The following is a 20,845-nucleotide window of genomic DNA, read 5'->3' on the forward strand; positions in this document are numbered from 1 at the left end:
GAGACCTGCGCCGACAAACAATAACAACGGCGGCAGTTGACACACTATGAATTTCTGCGGCTATTTAGTGTTGTTAACTCTATGTTTTTCAATTTGTAACAATATAACATTTTAAAAAACATAAATATGTATACATTTTTTTTAATTTTTAAAAATTTTAACTTGAAAATATGTAAAATTTATGCCTTATATAGAGTGAATCTTTGTAAAATTTTTAAGCTAGAGAAACTTTCCCTATTTATGGAACTATAATAACATATGTAACGTACCTAACCAAAGCTTGGAATGAATGAATTCAATTCGGAATTAATTCCCTTATATTTTTAATTCGGCTTGAAATTGTTAAATGTACCATTCTTTAAAATCATTCAATGAATTTAAATTCTAAAGCTGAATTCCTTGGCTTTATATTCTATTGAATTAATTCCTAAGAGAATTCATTCTTTATAGGAATGAATTCAATTGAATGATCATTCTTATATGTTTAATTCCTTCTATTACAAATTGAATGAAAGAAAAATTGTTTAATTCAATTTTTAATGTACAGAATGCTTTTGAATTATAAAGCAAAACTTTAAATCAATCTATTCCAAATTGAATGGTTGAAAAAAAATTTAATTACTTTTGTAAAAAATTGAATTCAAACAAAATGTTTATCATTCAGAGGGAATTTAGAAAGCAATAGGAATTTGTTGAAATTTATTTTAATTCAATTTGTAACAGATTGAATGCAAACGTAATTAATTCATTAAGGAGGAATTTAACATTCTTTAAGAATTAATTCATCTACATCGAAAGCTTTAAAAATTAACTCTAGGAATAAAATCAAAGGAAATTAGTTAGAAGAATTGTTAATTCTTTAAAATATAACTCAATTTCAAAAAATGAAAATCGTATAAGTTTCGAATGGAACTATTGTTATCTGTTTAAAATGAATAAATAAATTGTTAACCATTATTTTAAATTAAAATGTGTTTTTTTATTCAATTCATGTTTATATAAATTATGTACATTTTTATAAAATTAATTTAATTAACAGTTTTTTTTTCATTTGTGCAAATATTTATATTAGCTTTAGAGAAGTTTTTTAAAACAAGAATTAAAAGTTTATATACATTTTGATTAAAAATAGTTTAAAATGTAAAGTTTCACTAAAAATGGTTCTGTGATTTCAAAGTATGTACTTCTAAAATGCTTCTAAAATGTTCTATTCGAACTTGTTCTAGTTATACATTAGTATTAGTAGTTCTTAAAACGATTTGAAACAAAAAACAATAAAATGTAAAAAAAAATAATAAATATTTTTTTATCGGAAATAAAACATGCATAAAAATATTTAAGGTACCGGAAGTGCATTCGATAAACGTGAAAACTAAAACTCATGTTTTCATGATATTAGATAAATAAGTTATTTATATTTAGATGAGAAACATATTAAAGTCTACTATCTCAATTTGTTTTACATTTAATTTACATTTTTAAAATTTCTTGAAAAATCGAGGCATTTTTAATCGAAACGCCAGTTTTGTAGTAAATGAGCGATATGTTATTTAAACTTTCTTAATATGAAAAATTCTAAAAAATATAATTGAATAATAAACTAGTTCTATAACCGTTCCTTTAGTGTCCCTATTGAGACTTTCTTCTAGGACAAGCTTATGTTAAAATGGCTAGTCGTCGGTATAGTCGAGTGGCTAAGGGTAACTTTAAGTTGTAGGTTTAAAAGGATTGTTGGGGAATTGTCACCCAAACATAATCGGCCAAAAACAGTAACGATATACTCTTTGTAAATGAGAATGGAGACAGTCGTTACATTAGTGTCCTTTTTGTAAGCTAGAGTGGAGACAGTCACTTTACTGTCACCAAGTAATCTAGAGAGTTAATACTAAAAACAAACATAAGCGAATAAACTTATATGAAGAATTTTTTCTGAGTGAATTTTCATAAAAGTTTTTTCAATATACTGTTGAATTTCATTTTATCAATTTTGTATTAAAAGATATTATAGGATTACAAAATTATGGTTTTTTAAAGGCCACATTATTACTATTAATTATAATTTTTTTTATTTTTATTTTTTTTTATTTAATAAAATTAAGATTTAGGTGATGCATAGCACATGACTATAAAACTATTATATCCCAGCAAAAAAAATTGATGTCATACTTTACAAACTAAATTTAAATTACATCTTAAAATCACTTTTATAAACCAAATATTTCCTTATAAATGAAAACCCTGCTAAAAGTGAGAAAGGAGATGTAGGATAGTCATTATAATTTTTTTCACCCGAATTTGAAGCGCTTCGGGTTACTAGTTGTGAAGAAAATACTACATCTTTATCCACACTTTTTTGCTGTGATTTTAATGATACTGGCGATATTTTTCAAATTCATTAATTTCCGAAGAACTAAAGAGTAAAGAGCCTATTGTATACAGCAACCCAGCAAAAAATAATTGATGTTATACTTTACAAACTACATCTTAATCATATCTAAAAATGCGATTACATATTATTTACTTTTTAAACCAAATATTTCCTTACAAATGAAAACCCAGTTAAAAGAGATGTAGAAAAATCATTACAAATAACATATTTGAATTACATTAAGGTTTGGTGAAAAACAAGTAAAATTTTCACAAGAGTGTCATTAAGAGAACGTATTTTATTTTTGACATCCAAATATTGGATTTTTATAGCTTCTGAAACTTAGATTAGATGTAGTTCAGAGTTGCCAAGAATGAACAACATCCCTCCAATGACACGTTAATGCAAAATTCATAGGTTTTTCAGACGATAGACGGATACATTTTGTATTTTCATATTTTTGTTAGTTTATGTAAAAAAAATAAAATACTCATACAGGTGTATTGAATTCACACAGTACCTGTACATGTGAGAGAGTAAAATTTCTTATGCTCACTTTCGCATCTATTTATTAATTTATGATTCTAAGGTCGTTAAAAAGTTAGAGAATTATAAATTCGTTAATACAACTGACATTTGTCGTTACTTTACGATATCGGTAGTTAAAATTAAAACATTACGGAATTGCGGTATTGGTTTAATAGTATTACATATTACAAAGTTAAACTTAGGTTAAACGTGAAACAATAAAAAAAATAAAATAAGCAATTCGGTAGAAAAAAACTTATTTTTTTTATTTTATCAATATTATTTTTTTAATTTTTTTTTAATTAATATCTTGTAGTTCAGTGGAATACAAAAATATACGTTTGAATGCGTTTTCTATTTCGATAAAAATAAGTTTATAAATTTTTACTTTGTTGACATTTTTTTTCAATTGATTCCAAGAAGTTGTTTCGAAACTAGAATGCGTTCCATTGAACTAGTGTAGTTTCAAAGAACTAGTTCCTTGAAAACTTTTTAGAAGTATTTAAAAACCACAACAATATTCTAAGGGACGGGTTCCAGAAGTATTGGCGGCACTATTTTCTGGTTCTATTTTCACTCGTTCTAGAACTAGCAGTTTTTAGAACATGTTCTAAAATTTTTCATGGTGTTATTCATTTTACAAAAGTATTATTTGCAAAAACAATTGTTTATTGTTTCCGACTTAAAAGTCGACAGTACCAACAAAGATAACTGCTTCTTAGGACGGGTTTTTCTGATAAAGGTAATCTTTATTCATTGGTTAAACCTTGTTTAATATATGTTTTGTGTTTTTCAGTAATCAGTAAAGTTACTTATTATCTTAGTTTAAGGGCGAGTTTTTCTGATAAAGATAATCTTCATTCTTTGGTTAAACCTGGTTTAATATATGTTTCGTGTTTTCAGTTATCAGTAAAGTTACTTATTATCTTAGTTTAACTGAGTGTAATTGGCCAATTAAACTCAAGTTATAAGCGAGAAAACACAATTAACAAAAACAATAAAACAATAAAACAATAATTTCGAAAGAACAAAAACATAATATTTTAAGTAAATTTCAATTTTCTGATTTGTTTTGTTTCATTAATTATTGTTTTAGATGTTTATTTAACATTTTTCAAAAATTTTCCATTTTACAATAGTATTGTTTGCAAAAAACAGCTGTTCATTGTTTATGTTTTTTGAGTGAAAACTTGGCAATACTAACAAAGTTAACTGAGCTTAAATCTAAAACTGAAAAACACAATTATCGGTTAAAGTCCGCCTAAATTTGTTTCGAGTTTAATCTAACAGCAAGTTAAGCCTAGTTTATCTGATGAGTAAGAAACCCGCCCTAACTGGGTGTAATTGTCCAATTAAACCTAAGTTATAAGTGAGAAAACACAATCAACAAAAACAATAAAATATTGAATTCGGAAGAAGAAAAACTTTATATTTTAAGTAAATAGTAATTTTCTGATTTCTTTTATCAATATTATTATTCTTTTAAATGTTTATTTATATTTTTTCTAGAATTTTTAACTGATCTTAAATCCATAACTATAAAACATAATCATCGGTTAAAGTCCGCCTAATTTTGTTCCGAGTTTAATTTAACAGCAAGTTAAGCCTAGTTTAACTGAGTAGTAAGAAACCCGCCCATAGACCCATTACTCAAAATCGAAAACAAACTCAAAAAACGCTTAAAGTCCGAATAAATTTGTTTCGAGTTTAATCTAAAAGCAATTTAAGCCTTGTTTAACTGATTAGTGAGAGACCGACCCTAAAAAAATCATGAGTTAAAGTCCTTACAACAACAGCATGTTGAGCCACATTTAATTGAAGAATTAGTAACACCCGTCCTAAGTTGAATACACCCCTTGATAAGAGATTTGTTTTTAAAAGAAATTTGTTTAGATTAAACCAAAATCTTTCAATTTGCACAAATGAAAATAAACTTTTACATATTAAGTTAAAAGTATTTTTCTTCAGTAAACTATTAAAAGTATTTATATTATCTTACACATTTACTGTAAATTAATTTTAAATTAATTTAATTACATTATTCTACAAAGTAAAAACGACATAACAAAATTACAAGTAAAATGAAAAGGTATAAAAAAGTGTAAATAGATGGAAAACTGAAAGTTCATTTTAACAGAGTTAAAAAGAAAACAAAACATTAAAGTCATATCAAATTTCATATTATTTAATCTAACGACTTGTAGAACAATGTAAAAATGCCTTAAAAAACTAATAAAAACAAATCCTGTGGAAAAAATGCTATTTATATTAAAATTTACTTATTATTTAAATATTTCTAAATTAATATTTAACTTATCTTTCCAATTGCCATTTGGTTGTATATGTTCATAACCAGCACGACTGCTGGCATGTAATTGTTGACCTACCTGAAAATTATCATCGTTATTATAAAATGTTTGAGAGAAATTTTCACATTGCCGATAGAAATTTTTTAACATGTATTCATGTAATAAATGATCGTAAAGTTTCAGTTGAAATGCAACTTTTTTGGCAACTAACATACGTTGAATTTGGGGCAAAGGACGCTGATAGATGTTAACAGGAATCTAGAGAGATAGAAATGATAATGTAAGCGACAAAATAGTAAAATATATTCTAGTTTAAAAAAAAAAATTACCTCATTATCTTCATCATTTTCAAAATATACATTTGATATGCTGAAAGTCTTTTGAACAGTTTCTTCCAATGTTAAATTATTTTTTTCCCCTGTCACTACACAATAGGCCAAAAAAGTATCAAATATTCCTTTGAGTACAATATTATGACGATATTTTAAATGATCTGCTATTTTATGGCTAAAATGTACAGCTTTGCGTGGCCTTTCTGCTTCCAAAATCAAACGTATTTCTTTGAATATTTTACCAATTGCCAACATATCAAATATATAAATGTTCTGAGCCGTGGAGACAGCCATTAAAGATGTCTTGCAATTTCTACCCATTTCTATGGGTTCGATTAAAAGACCTATTACCGATTGGCTTTTCATATCATTTAAGGCCTTGTGGTATTTGTGGTCAGTTTGTGTTATAAATAACATGCTATCCAATTGTGTTTGTAGTAATTGTAAATCTAAAGCTGTTAATTGTATATTTAAACTATCAACAGTTTGTTTTTTATTGCTATTACTACTATTACTACTAGTGGACAGTTGATCCATGTTAATTAAGGATGAATTGCAACTTTTTACTAGTTCTGCTGTGCTATCTGTATCTGTTTCAGTTGTGCTCTTACAATTGGCCTCATTTTCGCTTAATATTAATTTAATATTTTTCATTTGACTATAGGCCATTATTTGTGATGATTGATATGTATAGTTGGTTTTAATATCTCGTACATTGTCCAATTCAATCATAAGATATTTGATATTTATACTTTTTAACGTGCCAACTAGTAGTTCTCCACCTATTGTTTCGACTAGCAGTAGTTGTCCTACTTTAAGTGCCATAAGTTTTTGTACAGGTGTGGTCATTTTGAAAGTTTATAAGCTGTAATAAATAATTAATATTAACGTAATATGAATTACAATTTGTCATGTTTAGTTAGTTTAGTTTAAAAGGGTTGTACACCAAAAAGGTATACATCCACTCGGAGACCCAGGAGGGTGCATTGTGATTCCCTTTAAGAAGAAACAAGAAAAATATAAAGACAGAAGATAGAATAGCTGGATAGATAAGTTTGAAATTACTGAATTCCTATCCTAATAGAGAAAGAATGTTGATAGTAATGGAAGGGAATTCTACGAGGTCCGACGCATAAATAGTCAATTTACTCCCTTGATAAAACCTAGAATGTCGCCTATACTACACCCAGATACATCTCCTAAATCATCATGGAATGTTTTTCCTAGCCATTTCCGTCACACATAATATGTTCTACTGTCTCTAGCTCCTCTTCGTCCTCACACAACCTACAAAACTCCTGTGTGTTAAAGATCCAATTACCCAAAAAGGCTCCTATTGCGCAGTGACCGGTTATCACCCCTACTAGAATTCTAATACTCCTCCTGTCCAATCCTAATAGTGTTCTGGTTGCCTTGGCATTCAACCTCGGCCATAAGGCTTGGTTACCCTGCAATCCATCCTACTATGCCAGGATTGGTTGGAGGAGTTCCTGAATTTGTCGGAAATTAACCTAGGAGGTTTCACCGACCTAACTCCACTATTATTGTCCAGATCAGACATTTGTCTGGCCAGTTCATCTGCGATCTCATTGCCCTGTATGTTACAGTGCCTTGGAACCCAACACAACCTGATTGTATACAACTCAGATAGCTCTCGGATAGCATCCCTGCAGCTGCTTACTAACCTGGAATGAACTACATGACATTTCAGGGCCTTAAGTGCTGCCTGACTATCAACATAAACTGTCACCACCGACCCCCTTCTAATGTGTGTTTTTATCAGTTCCATAGCTTTCCAGATTGCTAAGATCTCTGCTTGGAAAACACTACATTCATCCGGAAGTCTATATAACACCTTTATGTTGTGATCTCCTACATAAACTCCTGCACGTGTGCCGGATTCCATTTTGGAACCATCAGTGAAGATTGCACACCTTTCAAACAAAACTTCAGATCCCATCCATGTGTCCCTACTTGGAAACTCTATTTGGGGTGTTACACCGAAGTCTAAACAAATTAAACAAAAACAAAGTAATTTATTGTAGCTAACAAAATTTCCTTAACCATGCTCCAAGTGCTGTAGGCCAGTGCTGTTGTTAATTTTATAATAGTTTAATATTACCCTGGCATAGTGCCACGGTAACAATCCAAGAAGCCTTGTCCAAGAAATACCGAAACGACCTATACCTTTGTATAGGAAGCTAAGACTTAGGTAATGAGTTTTATGGTCTCCACCAAAATCCAATGAGTTTTCTATAGTTCTCCAGCATCAAAGTAAAAGTTGGGTTATAAATCGAAAAACAGTAACGCGGTACCGTTAACCGACGCCACACACTAAACCAATGCGGTAGTGAAACTTGAAACTCTCGAAGGCTGAGCAAAAAGAACAGCCTGATTACCCTTAAGAGATAATGACAATGATGCACGACGATCTTTCTTCACCCAGAGCTGAATTACGAATGAGTTTTAAGAGTTTCATAGAAATTATGACCTCAATAAGTATAGTTTGTTGGAAAATATTTTTAATTTTTCGCAATATTTAATTTTCCGTTTTAACTATTCAAGTGCTAATTTAATACTAAATTTCGTTGTTCACAATAGTAATCTTAAAGCAACGTTAAGGCAAATTAGTAATTCATATGTAAATGATAAATTATAACGGAATCAAAATAGTACATAGAAGACATATAAGTGTGATCATATGTAATAGCTGCCAGGTCAAGGGAAATCTTTATTTTTAAATAAATGTATTTGTTTCACTTGACATAATGAATACGGATCAGAAGTTCCCAGATATTAGAAGTATAACATGTTTTGCATAGCAGTTATATCTAAGTCCTTTCTAGGCCAGGTCCCCAGAGGAGATCCTAATACCATCATAAGAAGAGCTGCTAGTACCTTCTAGTATTATTAAACAGGACACATCTGCATTAACCGTACATTTTCCCAGGAAAGAACTATAGATCACAATCGAACTGTTGTTACAATAATATGTTTTCCTCAAGACAATATATAACCCATTAAACTTTCGCCACACTATTTTAAGCCCATTTTCAAAGTAAATGGAAGCATTTCTAATCAAAATAAATTTCTGTAACTTTTACGACAAATTACCTTTTGGTAGAAAAGTTTTTTGAAATTCTTTACTTAATTTAATATAAATTTGTTGTTGCTGCAATTATTTTTCTGGTTTTCTTTATAATAATATCACAGTTTTGTTTAAAAAACACACAAATTTTGCTAATTTTGTTTAAGTAAAATGTAAACAAAAATATATTGAAGGAAAACATCAGGGATGGAAAACTTAGCACTATTAGCATTATTATTTTTGGCGTAATTATTAAGGAATGTTAGCATAAAAATAATTAAATCTAAAGTTCTATGTAATTGTATATATAAGTTTAATATATTAAAAAGTAATTTTTACTTTATTTAACTTTTTTTCCTTATATGTAGCAGAAAAATTAAGTTTTCCATGCCTGAAAAGATGTCGCAGAGTTGTATGGTAATGTTTTCAATATATTGAATGGTTGTTGTTTTTGCTAATAGTAATAATTATTAAATACTGTAGATGGCAGTAGTATCACTATTTAGTATTTCTAAAAATGATTATAGGGACAGTCTTGCCAGAAAATTTGTTTGTCACTTATGTTACTAATCATAGGCTGAAAGTCTCCTAAAAACCTATTTTTATATTGAAATTCTTATAGTTTTCTAACAAACTGCGTCAGCGAAAAATTTACCATCCGTCACTGAACGGAACGTAGAAACTAATTGAGCCTTCAGGCAATAAAAACTATCATAAATGATAGTCGTTTTGGTATTGAAAATGATAGTAAAAGAGTGCTGAATTTTAAGAAAGTAACGGTACAGTGGTGTAGAACTCAAAATGTTGGAAATTTTTAAACGGCTGGTCTAACAGTCAAACAGTATTTGAGTTCAAGTTTTGAAAATGTGCCCCACTAATGCTCCATGTGAAACAAAATGTTGCAAAAAGGAATTGCATGACGGGAGAGATGTTCCCAAACTCAGACCTGAATTACAACTGACTTTCCTACTTGTTTTCATAAAAACTTGTATTAATTTTTTTTGCATCAGCTGTTTACACTTTTGCATTTCTTGCTCAAGTTTAAACCAACTACATTAGACGCTTAAACTAGGCGCTTAAAATAGGTTAAATTTTAATTTAATCCCCAATCCTTCGCCTAAAAATTGGCCTTTAAAAGTAAATTCATTTAAATATTTGATGTGTAGATGAAGGGTATTTAAGATTCGGCTTTGCCGAATATAGTACATATAATTTGTTTAAAATTTAATATCTAGATAATTTGGCAAAGTATTTTGTGAATTGTTATTGTTAGAAAGTTAACCTTTGTACAAAATTTTTATAAAAAAAATATGCAATAAAAATTGTGCAAAGGTATAAAATTAAGTTAATAGACGTTTTAAGTACTTAATCTAAGGGAATGGATGCTGACCGTCAAAACATTAAGCTTTCTTGCACCTAACATTTTTTGTTTAATTATTAATATATTTACGATGTAATTTCTAGTTGGAGAACATTCCCAAAAGCGTCTTCGAATACTTTATAAATACAATAAATCATGAGTTAAATTAGTACAGTTAGTTCGATTTAATCGTTGGAATCTGTTAAAAATGGAATTAATTTTATTTGGACTTGCTGTTTGCATTGTATTTGTGTGGCTTGTAAATCGTTGGTATTCGAGAGCATTTGTGAGTCTAGCCTATAAAGTACCATCGAATAGATGGCATACTTTTCTGGGCTGGGGTAAAATATTAAGGGGAAAAGGTAATTAGTGAAAAATCAATCTTAGAAACCTTTTTCCTAATTATGAAAAAAATTCTATATTACATTCATTTTTAGATATTTTAAAAAACATGTATGAATATGGTAAGAAATATGGTCCTAATTGCGTTTATTGGATGGGGCCATTGCCATTTTTCATTTCAACTGATCCGCAGATATTAAAGGAAATTTTAACATCTAAAAATTGTATAGATAAACCATTAATATTATACAAAGGATTTACTTCAGTAGCCGGTCAAGGAATAATAACAGAAAATGGTATGTTTAAAATTTTCGTGAATCTATAATTATTACAATTATTTGAGTTTTTCGAAAATTTCAGAACCAATATGGACTCAACATCGTAAATTGTTAAATAAAGCTTTTTCGCATAAAATGTTGCTGTCATTCATTCAAATATTTCATAAAGAAAGCAATGGTCACATCGAACAAATTCAGAGCTGTTTAGAAAATAAAGAAGATATCGATTTGTTGGTAATATTTCGGGAATTAACTATAAAAATTGCGACAAGTAAGTCAAAATTATTTTACATTTTTTAAAGATTCTGAGTTATGGATACGATCGATTTAGTTAAAGCAACTAACTTTTATTAAGTTGTTGTTGCTGCAACCAAATATTTATTTTCACATTTCTTCCTAAAACGTTTTGTTATCGATAAATTGTCAAATGTAGAGTTGAAGGGGGATCATTCGCCATTGAGGCACATCTGTCAATGCGAATAACTTGAAAACCGAGTAATCGATTTTATCGCATTATCAAATTTTGTTTCTGTTTATCGACAGATAATCGATCGATCCCTGAAAATTTGAAACATTAACTTTACATATGATGGGAGGCAGACATGATTAATTGTTTTTCAAAGGGCCGTTTTTGGTCAGTGCGGAAAAGTTAAAAAAAATATGTACATGAGGATGACTTAGGAAAGGTTGAAAGGAATAAAACTAAAGCCAACATATCTAAGTATCTGAACCAAGAAAAAAAAATTAAGAATATATATTATGGTTTTAATTTGAGGCCGCCTAAAAAAAGTGGCTTATGGTCCCCCTTCTACCCTAACAGTATTTTAAAAATTAACATTTCTTTAAATTATTTTGCAGAAACTCTCCTTCAAAGAAATTTAGAGCAAACTGAGTTCAATTCGGTAATTATGTCAAAACATCTTCATGGGTAAGTTGCAATATGAATAGATCGTTTAAATATCCAGCCGTTCGACAAAGAGTCAACGAATTTGGAAAAGATGTTGTTGTATTTGTATTTACGTTTTAATTAAACTTACTCTGATTGAGGTTATAGTTCTTTTGTGCTAATGTTTGTAAGACACCAAAAACATTGGTCCTACACCTTAAAGTATACCAATCGGTTCAGAATCACTTTCTAAGTCGATTAAGAGCGGGTTTTTGAGTTGGCGATCAAATGCCAATTAATAATCAAATAAGTTAATCTAAAAAAAAATTTGTTCTGATCAATGTTTTTGAGTACAATATTAAACTTCGCAGTGTTGCCATGCAAAACAACAGGAAACGTCACTGTTTGTTATCAAAACAATGCAATGATTTTTAAAAAAAGAAGAAAACAACTTTAGGTGTAATATGAATTAATTTTTTGCATCAGCTGTTTACACTTTCGCATTTCTTGTTTAAGTTTAAACCAACTCCATTGGCCGCTTAAGCTAGCAAACAAAATTAGCTAATTGAGTACTCAAAAACACCTTACGATAATTAATTTTAATTTAGATGAGGAATTAAGAATTCTTCATCTAAAGATTGCCAACAAATTGTTTTAATTTAGGGCCAATCTTTAGGTGAAGGATTAGGGAATAAAGTATAATTAATCTTCGAAAGCTGTTTTTGAATAATCAGCTAATTTTGTTTGCTAGTTAAAGCGCCAAATGAAGATGGTTTGAACTTGAGCTAGAAATGCAAAAGTGTAAACAGCTGACGCAAAAAATAATACAATTTTTATTAAAATTGAGTTATCGATAAGATATAATTTTGGGGACTTCACTATATATTTTTTATATTCTTCACCACCATCAGTGGTGATAGAGGGTATATATAACTTTGTCATTCCGTGTGTAACACCAAGAAATATTCATCTGAGACCCAACAAAGTATATATATTCTGGGTCCTTATCAAATTCTGAGTCGATCTAGCTATGTCCGTCTGTCTGTTGTCTGTTTAACGAAGCAATAGAATTCAACCAAATTCACCCAAAATGTTCTTAGTTTTCCTAAGTTGTTTGGTATTGAAAATGGGCAATATCGGTTCACATCGGGAAAAGTTATGAATCAAAATCTGAAACAACCTCGAAAAAATAAGCATTTTTTACACATTCTGATGTATTTTTCTCGAAAACTATGCAAGATAATTCCATTCGTTTCCACACAAGAGTTTAATTTCTGCGTAAAATCGCCAGAATCGGTCCACAATTTCATATACCTCCCATACAAAAGTACATATTCCCAGAAATTTGGATTTTTGTTAATAACTTCCGTCGTAATGCCGATATCTTCTCAAAATTTTAGAGATTAAAAATTTTTTATGACAATAGAATTTATTTAGAGGAAAGATTTTTTCGATCGGTCCATATTTGGTCATAGCTCACATACAAGGTCCCCTCCCGAAAATCACTTAAACGCGCATAACTCATTAGTAAATCAAGATATCGATATAAAATTTGGTACAAGTATTGCTTTTATATACCGAAATATAACCATAAAAGTTTCTTTGGATCGGTCCATATTTGGTCATAGCTTCCATACAAGGTCTTCTCCCGAAAATACCTAAAACGCACATAACTCATTACTAAATTAAAATATCCATATAAAGTTTGGCACAAGTGTTGCTCATATATAGAGAAATAGTATTGTGAAATGTTTTTCCGATGGGTCCATAATTGATCATAGCTCCCACACAAGATCCCTCTTAGAAAAACACACATACAAGGTTCCGTTTCGAAAATCAGAAAAAAACGCACATAACTCATAACCAAATATTGATATCCATACATTTATCAAAAATATTGCTCTTATATACATAGCTCCCATACAAAGCTCCCATACATAGCTCCCATACAAAGTCCTTTTAGGAAAATCTCTTAAACGCACATTACTTATTACCAAATTAAGCTATTGAAAAGTAATAACATAAAAGTAGCTGGTGGAGGGTATTTAAGATATAGCACTCTAACTTGCTTTTTGAATCATTTCAAAAAATGAAGAGAGCCATACGACTGTCAAATATTCCATCCGTATTCTCTCTCAATGTGTGATGGTTTCATTACATATAGCGTTTAGACGATCCCATCCGTTCTCTTCTACACAATACTTTGACTGATCACATTACTTATGTGATGGTGTAAAGCCGGCTTAAGCGCATATTTTTAGATTTTAAGTGCATATTTTATAAGTATATTTTTGGTTGCCCTGATAATAATATTACTACACACTTTCAACAACATTTTTCCAGTATTCTACAATATATAGCTGACATTTGCTTTATGCCTGTAATGAACATACCATGGATACGCAAGATAGCCGATAACATTATTTATAAATCTGCTAAAGATGGTTTAGATATGTTTAAAAAACTTGTCGCTGAATCATTGTATATTAAGCAATATAATACAACAGATCCCAGCTATTTGCCAAAGGTTAATAGTATATTAGAACATGTAGTACGAGGAACTAAACAGAATTTACTTAAATACAATGAAATCGAAGGACAGATAATGCATATTTTTGCTGGGGTAGGTGGGGGGTTAAAATAAGTGAAATCAATTAAAATTAAAAAAAAAAATCTTTATTTCTGTTTTAGGCCACTGAAACTTCATCAAGTACATTATTTTTTGCAATTTCTCTACTAGCCATGCATGAAGAGTATCAGAGTCGTGCTTTTGAGGAAATAATAAACATATTACCCGAGGATGATAATGTTGTCTTAACATTGGAACAACTTGATCAATTAGTATATTTGGAAATGATATTAAATGAGACCATGCGTCTTTTACCGGTAGTACCGATGGTATTTCGAATAGTTAAAAATGATAAACTTACTCTTAGCAATGGTTTGACTCTAGCCGTGGGCCAAAGGATTTGTATAGATATTTTTCGTTTGCATCGCAGCAAAGAACTATGGGGCCTCAAAGCGGATTTGTTTAATCCTGACAATTTTCTACCAGAAAATGTTGCCGCCAGACATCCATACGCATTTATACCCTTCACTAAGGGACAGAAATTTTGTATTGGTATGTAATTGCACATACACTATATTAATTTTATTTATTTATAAATATTAATATTTATTTTTTTCTGCTATTCTGTTAAAGGTTCGAGATATGCCATATTATTTCTTAAAATTGCCTTGGCAAAATTGATAAAAGCTTATAAATTTACAACAGATTTTAAATACAAATATATTGTTCCAGAAAATCATATGACACTGAAATTGGTGCAAGGCCCGCAAATTCGTATAGAAAAACGTATTACGCCAGAATAGAAACATACAAACAGTAAATCAATTAAGTAATTTGCTTACACAGAAAAAATTATCGGTAGTTTATTTTCAATTGACATGTTTTAATTTTCTTTATTTTATATTTAAACAAATTTTTATTTGTCTTAATTATCTCGTTTTTTGAAACTGTTTGAAACTAAAGTGTAAAATTTTGAATAAATTTTTAATTAATTCAAGTAAATTTTTAATTGATTGAAAAAAATTTCTGGCTTTCTTTTCTATTTTAGATTTATTTTTAATATTTTTTTTTAATTTTTGTGCTAGCAATATTTATAATTCTTAAATAGTCCATAAAATTTTAGGCATATTAAAGTTTCTTTACAATTTATGAAACACTTTATATGTTTAATTGTGTCAATAAAGTGATAATTTTTGAAAATGCTGAACGCATTGTTAAAGGTCTAGTATTCCTTTAACGTTGTGTGTAATCGATTAATAATTTGATTGTTTTAATCACCTTCTTAATTGATTTTTAAAAAATTCTTTATCAAACTATTTAATTTATTTGATTAATAAATTAATAAAAAATCAATTTTATATTTATGAAATATTTTATTTATACAATTAATGAATTAATCAATGTTAAATCTTGTCTCAATTATTGACATTAATTGTTGTGATTAATTCGTTATTTGAAAAAAAAATATATATTTTTATTTTTTTACAAATTTGGTAATTGATATCATCATTTTGGTTATAGGTGCAAAACTTGCTTGATACAATTATTTTGATAATTAAAATTCATTTTCAGTTTTTGCTGTGTAATTAACAAATAAAATAAAATTTAAAATAGTTAAAATATTGTCTGAAATAGATAGACAATTAGACGGCGGTATGTTGTTTTTTATGCATATGTTCTTTACAATATAGTATCAAGATTCAAAATTTAAGTTTGGCTAATCGTTAATTATAAATCTTGTTTCATAAGTTAAGGTTTATTTATGTTAAAACAATATTTTTGTTCAATAACAAAAAAAATGTTACAAACTATCACAAATTGATTTTGCGTTTTATTATAAATTTTAAAATATTTTTGTCAATATTTATAACAATTGGTAACAACTTTTAGTTATTGAATTGATCTATTCTAAATAAGCGAAATCTCCAAACATGAAATTTACGTATGATTATTATTTGTCAATGATATAGTTCTATATTACGTATACGCACAGAGTACTTTTGTTTTGTTCAAAGCAATTTCAAATTAATTGAGTTTTTATAAAAACAAGTAAGAGTGCTATATTCGGTTGTGCCGAATCTTATATACCCTTCACCATGGTGTATTTTAAACATATTAGTGCCGGTCCACACTAGGAAACTTTTTTTTGAGAAACTTTTGATTTTTGTGTGTGAGAGAAAGAGAAAGAAATATCAACCATCTCTTTCTTTCACACACAAAATCAAAAGTTTCTCAACAAATATTTCCTAGTGTAAACCAGGTCTTAGTTTTATAAATGTTAAATTTTTTCCCGACTACATTATTATTACACCAAAAGCAAAACAAAATGAACAACAACAACGCAAAACGAAATAAAAAACAAAATACACAAGGCAATTAAACCAACAGACATCTAAACATACATAACGAAAAACACAGAAAAACAAAAACAAAATAAACAACGCAATAAAACCAACCTACATCCAAATCTACGAATAGAATTCACAAAAAGAAAACAAAATACACAACTCAATGAAGCCAACAGCATCCAAACATACAAAACAAAATACACAGCTGAATAAAACCAAATACATCTACACACACGTGTACATCTTTTTCCAATATACAGTGTTGTTGTTGCTTATTTAACAAAGCATGAAAAAATATGACATTTTTTGAAGAAATTTTTAAAGGTTGTCTCGGATTTTTGCTCATATCTCCGTTATTAACCTACCGATTTTGCTCATTTTAAATAGCGATCTTCTCGAAAGTATGTCTAACAGAATTATTGAAGATTCGGTTCTCGCCGATATCTGGGATCCTTTAAAAACTTATTTCAATAGACAGACAGACGGACATGGCTTAATCGACTCCGCTATCTATAAGGACCCAGAATATATATACTTTACAAGGTCGGAAAATTATGTTATAGATATTACAAATGGAATGACTATATACCCTTCTTGTGAATGTGAAGGGTATAATAAAGATTTTCGTTTCATTAAATATTTTTTAATAGTGGGACGAATGGATTGGGTCTGAAGTAGTGTTTAAGGGGAGTGTAGTCTTTACTGACGGACCCAAGACGGAAATTGGGCCACTGTTTAAATGGTTAAAGAGTGTTCTATAAACTTCGGGATGAATGTAGCGTCTTCTAGAATACCTGAACATTATTGCAAACAAATTAGCCAGTCAGGGTTCGAAGCTGAAGCCTAAAGAGACAATTCTGTGAAAACACCTATATCTATAGACTAATAGACTAATCTTTAAAAAATTACAAAACTCTACCAACCAATCCAAAAGCAATAAGAATATTACTAGGAATGAACGGGAAGAGTATAAAGACTTTAGTAGAAGTAATAACCTGTCACTGCGCAATTGCAGCCATTTGGGGGTAAGGATGAAGAGAAACTAGAACTTATGCAGCAGTCCCAGAGTAAACAGTCTGAGAAGGAATATCCAGGTAGAAGATTTCTCTCTAATTTTCTTGTGCTTTATTCTTCATTATAATCCATTTTGTCAATATTAAAATAAAAGCAGATCTTCTTTCTTTTTGGAGATATCTTCAGGAATTGTGATGCTACATTTACTTTTCGTGCTGTTTCATCATTTAAAAAGGTATACTTTGATCTTTGAAGGTTACTTAAGCTTTACAAGATTTTGACCGATGCTTGATTGATGATGATGATGATGAAAGTTTCTATTTTTGAGCCGATCAACATAAAATATATTCGTCCTTGTTTGTCAGATAACTTCCTGACTCGGTCAAGATTTGTTCGTCCGTCTGTCTATGTAAACTTTTGCTCTAGGTCGTAATTTTTAAAATAGTTTGATGAAATGTGTCTCGGGTTCAAGCTGTTGAAAACTAATGAAAATAATTGAAATCGGTCAATTATTTCACCTTGCTCCCATACAACCGGATTCCCTTTTGATCTGATAATTATGTATAAGGAACTGAATGAAATTAGCAAAACTAAGTCTTATTGTCTTATTTGATCCTAGCCGCCATACAAAGTCTCCTTAAATATTGCTCTAGCTACCATATAACCGGATCTTTCAGTTTTCCGATAATATCTAATAATCGGATCCCATTAACTACTATCACTCATATAAATGTATCCATCTGATATTAAAACATACATCTTTCCATAGAGATGCTTCATAAGCCATAGCGATTAAATCCCTCAAAGAGTAGAGGCAAATCAAAACAAGTATGAATGTATAGTCGGGTGTAGCCGACCATATGATACCCTACACCAGTCAGTATGTATGTTAAAAATGGGGATTATTTAAAAAAATAAAGCATTTAGTTTGTTTTTTTTTAAATTTATTTCGGAATATTTTTACTTTTTTTTTGGCAAAAAAAGAGATTTTTTTAAGAGAGCTCAAAGGAGAGTAGGGCAAAATATGGCCCTATCCTTAAAAATGTTGGTAGGGGGAGATAAGTCTTCTTCAATAATATTTATTTAGAATTTAAATGTGTTATTAGTGTTTGTAAGTGAACTTTGACCTTTAAGTCATTTTTTGAAGGGGAGTTTGTATGGGGGATAGGGTCAAATGAAGCCCGATCATTACAAAAAGTGCCATTTAAAGTTCTATAAAACTAAGTTTTGTCGACTTTTGTTAACATAATAGATCATTTAAATTAATTATAAGCCAAAAGCCCTATTTGGGGGGTTCGGTTGTATGGGGGCTAGTCGAAATAATGGACCGATTTTAACCATTTTAAATAGGCTTCGTCCTTGGGCCAAGAGAAGCGAGTGTGCCAAATTTCATCCAATTATCATGAAAATTGCCTGTACCTTGCGCACAAGGTTTACATGGACAGCCAGCCTGCCAGACGGACGGACGGACTGACGGACATAGCTTAATCGACTCAGATTCTAAGCCGATTGGTATACTTTAAGGTGGGTATAGGACGAATATTTTTGTATGTTACAAACATCAGCACAAACCCAATATACCCTCCCCACTAAAGTGGTGTAGGGAATAATGAGGCGAAATTACAACGATATTAAAAATCATTTGTTCATGTCTACACTTTCATATTTGTTTTATTTCTTTCTCTACTTTTACACTGGTTTGCTGACACCAAATCATGAAATCTTTTTTGACATTGGAAAAAAGAATATCATTCCAAATTTATGAAAATATTTTCTAGTCTGAAAATTGTTCATAAAAAAGAACAAAATGGCAAAAAGTAGTCAAAAAGTGTACATACAATATGTTCATACTTTTTGCTTGTCTCTAAAAGAGTTGTAATTGCAAAATATCCTTGTAGACATGAATGTTAAATGAATATTTTATTTTGCAAGTTTTGTTTTTGCTGAGTTTTTTGTAAGCACGAAAAATATAAAAATAGATAAAGAAAAACTTGACCTGAAAGCGCAACTTTGAAGTAAAATAGTGTATTATGTTAAAAAAATCTTAGGACATGAGTCACCATTTACTAGAGTGAAGTAATCGGATATTTGAAAAAAAAAAAACATTACAAAATACCAGATAATTTAGGTGAAATTTTCAGAAGTAGATGGAAAGCTATAACTTAACTTGAAAACTATAGAACAAAAAATAAAAATTCTCTAATTTTACATCACTACATCACAAAAAGCTGAATATAAAATTCACATTTGAAAACTTTACAAAAAACAAGTAATATTTCTATATTCGGCTGTGCCGAATCTTATATACCCTTCACCAAGTATGTTTTAAAAAAACAGTTTTTATTTATTTTGTATCTTTGCACACATGTCACACATAACATACACACAAACAAATATGAACTATAGCAGAAAGAAATATTAACCGTTGTACTGTAATACCACCGTCAAATTGTATTACCACCTTCAAACAAATATCAGTTGTATTACCAACATATTACTGCTTTATCTCCATGTTCTTGTTATACCCACTTACCTTCGTGAGAACAGAACAGCATCCAAATCTGTTAGAATTTCAAAATTTATTGTGTGAAAGATTTAGAGATTTTCAAAATACAAAATACAGGACCTAATATAGAAGAAATAGAAGTATACAAAACTAATATTTTTGCCAAATTATGTATCAATAGCTTAATTTGGTAATAAGTAATGTGCGTTTAAGAGATTTTCGTAAAAGGACTTTGTATGAGAGCTATGTCCAATTATGTATATAAAGACAAAATTTCAGAATTCTGTATCTATGTATATCATTACTTGGTAATAAATATTGTGAATCTAAGTGATTTTCTGGACCTAGTATGAGAGCTATGACCAAATATGGACCGATCGAAAAAATATTTTATTGTAATATTTCTGTATATAAGAGCAATACATGTGCCTATCTTAATTTAGTAATGAGTTATGTGCATTTAAGTGATTTTCGGGAGGGGACCTTGTATGGGAACTATGACCAATTATGGACCCATCCAAAAAAATTTTCCTCTGAATAAATTCTATTGTCATAAAATTTTAATCTCTAAAATTTTGTGAAGATATCGGCATTACGACGGAAGTTATTAACAAAAATCCAAATTTCCGGGAATATGTATTTTTGTATGGGAGGTATATGAAATTGTGGACCGATTCTGGCGATTTTACGCAGAGATTAAGCTCTTGTGTGGAAATGAATGTATGCCGATTTTTATGGAATTATCTTGCATAGTTTTCGAGAAAATTCAGACAGAATGTGTAAAAAATGCTTATTTTTTCGAGGTTGTTTCAAATTTTGATTCATAACTTTTCCCGATGTGAACCGATTTTGCCCATTTTCAATACCAAACAACTTAGGAAAACTAAGAACATTTTGGGTGAATTTGGTTAAATTCT

General features: G+C 29.6%; 2 protein-coding genes across 5 annotated transcripts; one reads left to right on the plus strand and one right to left on the minus strand.

The window, feature by feature from the left end:
* Nucleotides 1-4,952: 4,952 nt before the first annotated feature.
* Nucleotides 4,953-8,716, minus strand: LOC111682662 (protein Exd1 homolog). Of its 4 annotated transcripts, none has more exons than XM_046953085.1 (3): nt 8,685-8,716; nt 5,535-6,402; nt 4,953-5,463 (listed from the first exon to the last, which is right to left on the minus strand). In XM_046953085.1, exons 2-3 carry the CDS (start codon nt 6,384-6,386, stop codon nt 5,179-5,181), a joined length of 1,137 nt encoding a protein of 378 aa, XP_046809041.1. In that variant the 5' UTR covers nt 6,387-6,402; nt 8,685-8,716; the 3' UTR covers nt 4,953-5,178. The 4 variants fall into 4 exon arrangements, with proteins under 4 accessions (XP_046809041.1, XP_023300421.2, XP_046809040.1 ...); XM_023444653.2 differs by having other exon boundaries at nt 8,652-8,704; XM_046953084.1 differs by lacking the exon at nt 8,685-8,716 and adding an exon at nt 7,725-8,241.
* Nucleotides 8,717-10,436: 1,720 nt separating this feature from the next.
* LOC111688507 (probable cytochrome P450 313a4) lies at nt 10,437-14,863 on the plus strand. Its single transcript, XM_046951557.1, has 7 exons — nt 10,437-10,449; nt 10,558-10,623; nt 10,688-10,876; nt 11,464-11,533; nt 13,835-14,114; nt 14,183-14,612; nt 14,694-14,863. Exons 1-7 carry the CDS (start codon nt 10,437-10,439, stop codon nt 14,861-14,863), a joined length of 1,218 nt encoding a protein of 405 aa, XP_046807513.1.
* The last annotated feature ends 5,982 nt before the right edge of the window (nt 14,864-20,845 follow it).

The sequence above is a fragment of the Lucilia cuprina genome, chromosome 5, assembly GCF_022045245.1.
Source record: "Lucilia cuprina isolate Lc7/37 chromosome 5, ASM2204524v1, whole genome shotgun sequence".
Classification (NCBI taxonomy): domain Eukaryota; kingdom Metazoa; phylum Arthropoda; class Insecta; order Diptera; family Calliphoridae; genus Lucilia; species Lucilia cuprina.

Coding starts and splice junctions, on each gene's coding strand:
- LOC111682662 (XM_046953085.1), bottom strand. CDS start 6,386: ATGACCACACCTGTACAAAAACTTATGGCACTTAAAGTAGGACAACTA. Junction 5,464..5,534: donor AAAATGATGAAGATAATGAG/GTAATTTTTTTT, acceptor CTATCTCTCTAG/ATTCCTGTTAACATCTATCA.
- LOC111688507 (XM_046951557.1), top strand. Junction 11,534..13,834: donor ATGTCAAAACATCTTCATGG/GTAAGTTGCAAT, acceptor ACATTTTTCCAG/TATTCTACAATATATAGCTG. Junction 14,115..14,182: donor TAATGCATATTTTTGCTGGG/GTAGGTGGGGGG, acceptor TTTCTGTTTTAG/GCCACTGAAACTTCATCAAG.